At 55.0% G+C, this 7,142-nt stretch overlaps 1 protein-coding gene across 2 annotated transcripts in view; it reads right to left on the bottom strand.

The window, feature by feature from the left end:
• The window catches only part of AMIGO1 (adhesion molecule with Ig like domain 1), an 8,966-nt gene extending 4,031 nt beyond the window's left edge, over positions 1-4,935 (bottom strand). For both annotated transcript variants that reach the window (XM_025216332.1, XM_025216331.1), the window contains exon 1: positions 158-4,935. In XM_025216332.1, coding sequence (XP_025072117.1) covers positions 2,302-3,813 — 1,512 coding nt within the window. In that variant the 5' untranslated portion in view covers positions 3,814-4,935 and the 3' untranslated portion in view covers positions 158-2,301. The remainder of the gene's footprint in view (positions 1-157) is intronic.
• Between the last annotated feature and the right edge of the window lie 2,207 nt (positions 4,936-7,142).

Here is a 7,142-nt window from a genome sequence, read left to right as displayed (position 1 = left end):
CCCCCCCCTGCCCCCCCCCCCCCCCCCCTGCTGCTGCCCTCTCCCTAGGCAGATCACCCCCACTTTTCCTCAGCTGAATCCCTTTCACGCATCCACCCCCTCCTTTTCCCCTGCTCCCCTCCCAGCCCCCAGCGTGTGGCTTGCAGGCAGGTCTCACCTGGATCGCATGCTTCTCTTGGAGGACTCATGCTTCAGAATAACATGCCAGGAAATAGATGTAGATGAGTCGCAGAGTAGGGGCCCTGTTCTCAGGCTCGCCAGTGGGTTTTAAGAGATGCTGCCTCTCACTTCTGTCTGTCCCAGCCAGTCACTTGGGCTCCTTGCAGGCTCAGTCTTCAGGTTATCGCCCCACTGGGCCAATGATGGGGAGCTCTTGAGAGGGTCCATAGTGAAGCAGCCTGAAGGTGTCTGCTCTTTGGGCCCATGTCACTGCCACCCTACAGCTCACAGGAGACTTCTCTTTATCCCAGCCTCCCTGGGGATGCTGATTCTTCCCACTCATTAAACCCACCCCCACTCCCTTGAGGAGCAGGAACACATCAATAGCATGGAGAGCATCTCAGCTGGGTGGGACACTACCTGGGACTATCTTCTCCCTTCCTTTCTGTACCTTGGTGTCCTTGACCCCTTCCAGGGAGACCCCATGCCCACTCCTGCCACCTCTCTGAGTGGGGCAGGGAGCACAGGAGACAGTCTCCTCTGTGCATGGCGCTGGTCCAGTTCACGAACCCTCCAGCTGCACCCAGTGCATAGACCTGTCACTGATCCTATTGGATACAAGCTAGGAAAGCCTGTTGGTCCCAAGCTGCTGTCTGATGCCCTCCCCCCAGCAGTCTTGGAGCTGGACTGTTGGTGTTAGGGACTGCCTCTGTCCCTGTCTCCTGGCAGCAGATAAGGGGACTGGGAAGATCTCTCCCACCCAGAGGGAATGGCATGCTACTCCACTCCCATAGCTTCTCTGGGCCTATTTCCCCTCCCTCTCCCTCTCTGGGAAGGGCCCAAGCACCAAGGCCACAGGAGGGAATAGGTAGTATATGATGGAAGTTATCCTTCTGCAGCTAGGTGGAGAGAAAATATGCCAGGATCATGGCTGGGGGCTCAGGGATGGAGAACCTAGAGGGCTCAGGGTCCCCCACCGTGTGCCTGCTGAGTCTGGGCAGAAGCACTGCTACAGGCAACTGCCTGGAAGAAGCTGTCCCTGCCTTCCCTGACTGCTGCCTTCTCCAGAGTCCATTACGAGCTCCTAATTACCCACGTCCTCCCAGAGCACCCAGGCCACTCAGCCCTCTGAATCAGCCCTTAGAGAAGGGCCCTGTAGATGGGCCTGGAGATGTTCCTACCAGTTCCATGGCTTCCCAAGCATGCAGGCTTTGCAGCAGCCTTGGCACAGTCTGTCAGGGGGCTGCTGCTGATCTGTAATGCTGAAAGCTGTCCCGGAAACCCGGCTTGTGCCTTGATGTATTATTGTAATTACCAACAGGAATCTGGTCATTAAGCTGCCAAGCAGGGAGCTGAGTGGGGAGTTGGCTGGTGTTGTTCATCCCCTGCTGTGTCTTGTCCCTGGTGCATCATCACTACAGGTGCTGTCGGTTCCTGCTTTTGTTTTGCAGAAGCTGAAAATCCTCAGAAAGAGCCTGTTTGTGTGCAGGGAGCCCTGCAAGTGGCTGGGTTGGAGGGTGAGGGTGACTTGCTGACATATTCCAGCCTCATCCATCAGGTGTCAAAGCTCAGTGGCAAGTTACAGAAGCAGAAGGCAGCCTTCACATGGCTGCTCTGGCTCACACCTCAAGCACAGGGATGGTTTAGCGCCAAGAGAGGTGGACCCATGTCTGTAATGTCTTCTGGGGCATGGGGGAGGGTTCCCCCTGCATGGCAGTAGCTTCCAAGAGTACACAGCAGGCAGGAACCCCCCAGCTCCCTCCTTCCTGGGTCTGCGATGCACTGGTGTCACCTCTCCGCTGCACCTTTGGTTACTGAGCGAACGCAGTAAAATTCCAGAAGGAAAATGTAAGATTGTAATTCCGTGTTGAGACCTTCAGGGCTTGGACCCCGAGGCTCTGTTGCCTTTGGGCTTTGCAGGACAGGAACAAAATCTGTAGCGAATTTTTGTTGTGTTGGGATCCTTGTGGCCTAGTTGCACCTGGTAGCCGTGCCTTTTGCACAGACTCCTTACCCCAGTACTGCACCCTGAACCCAGCCTCTGCCTCCCCACCACCTGCCTGCCAGGGGAAGGTTGCTACTCTTCCTCCTCTCCTTGCTCTGTGAAGCTCAAGCTCCTCACCTCTTTCTTCCACACGTCAGCTACACAACGATGGGAGTGTCAGAGAAGACGGAGCTGACAGAGTCTGGGTCTGACATTTTCCGCTGGGCCTTCGGGGCTCCTTTGGCCTCTGGGTCTGGCGTGCTGCTGGGTTTGAATTTGCCATTCTGGCCTGGTGCATTTCCAGAAGCTGCGTGGTGACTGAAGCCGTCCTTGGGGCCAGCAGCCTCAGCGTTGTGGTTGGGCGTGGTGCTGAGCATGGAGGAGTTGATGCTGTCCTCGTGCTGGGCTGCCTGCTTCTCGCTGTTGCGGCACCAGCAGCGGCACGGGGTCAGGTACAGGTAGATGAGCACCAGGATGACGCTGAGAATACAGCCCACCAGCGTGGTGTAGGCAGTGTTCAGCGTGTCGTGGGATCCGTGCTGGGTGAAGTTGTGGACTTTCACATCCACATAGAGGGTCTCATTGAAGACCTGACTCACCGCATAGCAGGTGTACGTGCCCATATCCTCCACCTGGATGGGGCGGATCTGCAGGCTGCCATTACTCAGCACTGTCATGGTGCTGTTGTCATCCTCTTTTGCAACAGGCTCATTGTTTGGGGTTAGCCATTCCCTGGTGGTCACCCCCCGTAGCTTGGTGTCACAGTTGAGGGTCACAGTGTCCCCCAGGAAGGCCTCTAGCACATGCTCCTTAAACTTACTGCAGTTGAGGAAGTCCTGGTTGTTGAGGCTGAAGATGCTGACACTTTTCTTGGACAGGGGTAAGACACAGGTGAGGTCTGCCTGGAAGTCCACCACTGAGTTCAGCTGGCGCACGTGCCAATGCGTGAAGAGCTCATAGAGCTGGCAGTCGCAGCTGAGGGGGTTGCTGTGAAGGTAGAGGCCATTCTTGATCCAGGCAGGGAGGGCTTTTAGGTCCCCAATTGGCAGGCTCTTAATTTTGTTGGAGGAAATGTCCAGCAGGCTCAGCTCAGGCAGCTTGGCCCTGTCTTTTACCAGCTCCAGGGGGAAGCGGGAGATCTGGTTCTGGCTTAGATAGAGTTTTTGGAGCTTGGCCATTTCATCAAAAGCGCTGCGGTCCATTTGGGAGATCTGGTTGTTGTAAAGCAGCAGGACCTCCAGCTCCCGCAGCTCACTGAAGAGGTTTTCCTCCAGGTGCTTGATGTTGTTGGAAGAGAGGTCAAGGTACTTCAGGTGAAGGACATGGGAGAAGGCCTCAATGGAGATGAAATTGAGACTGTTGTGGCTGAGCAGCAAAGAGTGGAGGTGGGAGAGGCGGTGGAGGGTCCAGTCCGCATGCAAGCGGCTTAGGTTGTTGTGGCTGAGGTCTAGGAGGGCCGTGAACCGGGGGAGGTTAGTGGGGATGATTGTCATGGCGATCTTGGAGCAGCTGATGATGTTGCTGGCGCACACGCATTTTGACGGGCAGTTCAGTACGGACCCACCATCCCGGGCGACGCCAAAACCCAGCAGCAGCAGGACCAGGAGCCAAGAGCTCCCGCAGCGCAGCTCCAGGTGTTGACGAAGCGCTAGGACATAGCGAAACCACATTGTAGAGCTCAGGAGGGGAAGGTCACGTCCCAGTCATAGAGAACCGCGCTGCTGGGAAACATTTGTGCCGCGGAAGGAGTTCTGGCTGGCAGACGGCTGGTGTCCGCGGTGCTGTGAATCCGTGGCTGCTAGGAGATGGTGCAGTGAGCAGGCAAGGCTTGGCATGCTGCCTGATGTATTAATCACTGGAGTCATGCTTGCATCCACCTGCTATTTGCCATCCGTTTCCCTGCTACAGATCACACGGCTTGCAATGGGAATCAAAGCTCCGGGGGATGAATCGTCCCAGGCAGGCCATGCCCGGCAGGGCTTTTCAAGTGCCGCTTTGCAGAGTCCAGGTCCCTTGGTTCCTACCCCCGCCACGGCTCAGCTTCTTTGCTGCCGGGACTTGCAGCTTGTTACTCTGTGTTGCATTGCACCAAGAACCACACAGAGCAGGCAGCTCTCACTCACCGGACCAGGCAGATGGGGACGGCGAGCAAGTTCCACCTGGTGCCGCACTCTCAGCCCATCCTTGCCTCTCGGCGCATCCTGCAGGCACTCCGGCCTGCCGTTCCCTTGGCTGACAGAGCCACGCGAGGGAGGCTTACCATGCCTCTTTCCAAGGGCAGCCTCCAGGCGGGATAGCAGGAAGAGGAGGGGGTAGCAAAGCCTGGGCACCCAATGTCGACAGTGCTTGCCCCCTTCCCCAGGGTCCTGTGTTTGCTGAGGACCCGCAGCGCCCAGCCTCGCTCCCCTAGTACCTTCACGCGTCTTCACCACCTGGGCTGAGCCCCCAAGAAGCTGTTGGGCGCCCGGGTCCTTCCTCTGCGCCGCTCAAGGGGCTCCGTGATCTTGCCTTGTCCGTCTCAGCTGGGGGGCAGGCCAGGGAGCTGTGGGCAGGGCCTGGCAGGGAGGAATCCTGCCCCCCAGCTGTATGGGCGGCGAGAAGGGAGCCTGGCACAGCAGAGCCCAGCACCCCTGCAGCATCTACCGCAGCGAGAGGGGCTCCCCGATTCTCCGGCGAGAGGGCAGCGAGGTGAGGTTGTGGTTGCAGGCAGCAGGCAGGGGAAGCCCAGGGGTGGTGCGATGCTCTCCCTGCCTGCTGCGGGGGCTGGCGGGGAGGGGGGCAGGCAGCGCTGCAGCGCCAGCTCCAGCTCTTCTGAATGGGAATCAGCTCCGGCTCTGTTATGATTATGATTGTGATGCTCGCTGGGGAGGCGGGGAAAGCACCCAGCCCTAGCATCCCCCAGCCTAGCATGGCCTGCTATTGGCTGCATCCCCACCCCATCAGCCCAATGAACGGTGCCCGGCTTTAACCTGTCCTGTGCTGGTGTCCAAAAAAACATCCTCAGCATCCTTAGAAGCAGGGGGGGGGGAAAAAAAATCAGCTCAGGTGCTGCAGGGCCACTGGGGAGAGCAGGTGGGGGTGAGATCCTGCCAGCCCCAAGGCCCTGTGAGAGCTGATCAGGTTCAGGCCCAGGTACATCTGTCATCAGGAAAAGCATCTGGATGGGAAGGGAAAGCTCAGCCCTGCCCACCTGGCTGCGGTGATGCCCACCAGGAACAGGCAGTGTTGCGCCAAGGGGACGTGTTTGCAGATCCAGGCTCTGCTGCCTGAACCAGACCCTCTGCTGCTTCTTATGGTGCACTAGCAAGCTGGCAGCACAGGCAGGAGGGACAGATGAGAGCCAGCACCATAATACCTGGAGATCAAAGCAACTGGCGTGAAGGCACGGGGCAGAACAGGCAGGGCTTGCGGGGAAGGGAGGTATGCGCAGGGAAGGGGTGGTTGGGGGCCCCATCCCCAAGGGGTGGAAAATCAGCTAGTGGAAAATCTGCACAGGAAAATGGAAACCCTATTCCTCCTTGCTGGAGATGCTGTGAGCACAACATCTCTGTTTCCATCAAAGGATGCAGGTTTCAGGTGAAGCTGAACCATTCCCCCCATGTTAAAACCCAACCATTCCTGTTTAAAATCAGCATTCTTCTGTTTTAAACCCAAATGCTGTTGGTTTTTTGGGGACAAAAATGAGAAACTTCAAAGAAAAAAATATTTGTGTTTTTCACAAACTGTTGAGTTTTCACAAACTTTTTTTTTTTTTCTCCCCATGAGAAAAATCCTCCTTTCCCAAGTAGCCCTGGGGCTAACGCTAAAGGGTGGGGCCGGGTCACTAATACCTGGGCGCTAACCATCTCATTACCCTAAGCTAGGGTGAAATGTGGGTATTAGAGGATTCATTCCCAATCTAGCACTCTTGGACAGCAAGGCCTCCCTCCCAGGGATTACGGAGATCTTTCCAAATCAAGTGCCCCCTGAAGTGCCTGCACACCCACAAAAGATATAGTCCTCTAAAAATGTTTTCACCAATTCTTTGAAGCATCAGGTGAGTGAAGCTGCTCTGTGAATGGAAGAAAAGCAGGTGGGTCCCTGGTCTGTCCCTTTATAGTGGGAGAGTGGCATAAAAAAAGCATCTAAATGTTTGATACTTGCTAGTCACAGCTTTTAAAATGTACTGGGGCTTGCCCCTGGGTTCTCTCGGGTATCTTTGTGGCAGTCTCCTGCTCCTGGGAGATACCTCTAACCTTTTTGCTTTTGCATTGTATGCACTTTGCTATTTCTCAAACAAACTGGAGGACAGACAGCTATGAAATATTAATTTTTCCTCCCTACCACTCAAAAGTCAGCCCTGGAAACTGCTGTTTTTTGTTTCATCTTAGCTGTGGTTTTCAAAGTTACTTTTAACTGAGACAGCAAGGAAATTGCTAACAATCATAAATTATTAGTGCCTTTCAATTTACATGTCACTTATGGGACTGGTTCTTCCCCCCACTGCAGTTTCTCAAACACAGCATTCATCCTCTCTACTCAGCAGAAATTGCTCAGGAAGGGGCACGACAATAATGGACTGGAATGAGTTGATGGAAATATGCCAGGTCAAAAATATTGCAGTGGCTGTGGTGTAAATCCTAAGTAACGCTACTGATTTCAGTGAGCAGCAGAGAGCAGAATTTGGTCCACTTGATCTAAATGGATCAAGAGCAGAACAATATGAAGAGCTGCACAAGGTGCCGGGATGATCAAAACAGTTTGAAGAACACAAGAACTGATCCAAATGCAGCCTGAGCCAAACCTATCTTTGAAATGCTGAAAAATATTGCTGGCTTTGTTCTAGTATTCTTGGGTGCATACAGATTTGCATGTGAAACTGGGCTGCTCATATAGTCCAGTATGGGGGTAGACAGCCCCCGGCATGGGTGCCAGAACATGGCACATGAAGGTATTTTGTTTGGCACGTGCATCTTGGGGCAGATGGCAGGGAAGGAGCTGGGGCTGCACTGCCAAAACA

The sequence above is a fragment of the Alligator sinensis genome, unplaced genomic scaffold (genome assembly GCF_000455745.1).
Source record: "Alligator sinensis unplaced genomic scaffold, ASM45574v1 scaffold872_5, whole genome shotgun sequence".
Taxonomy (NCBI): Eukaryota; Metazoa; Chordata; order Crocodylia; family Alligatoridae; genus Alligator; species Alligator sinensis.
Note: the sequence above shows the minus strand (reverse complement) of the source record. Positions and strands in the feature narration are given on the sequence as shown.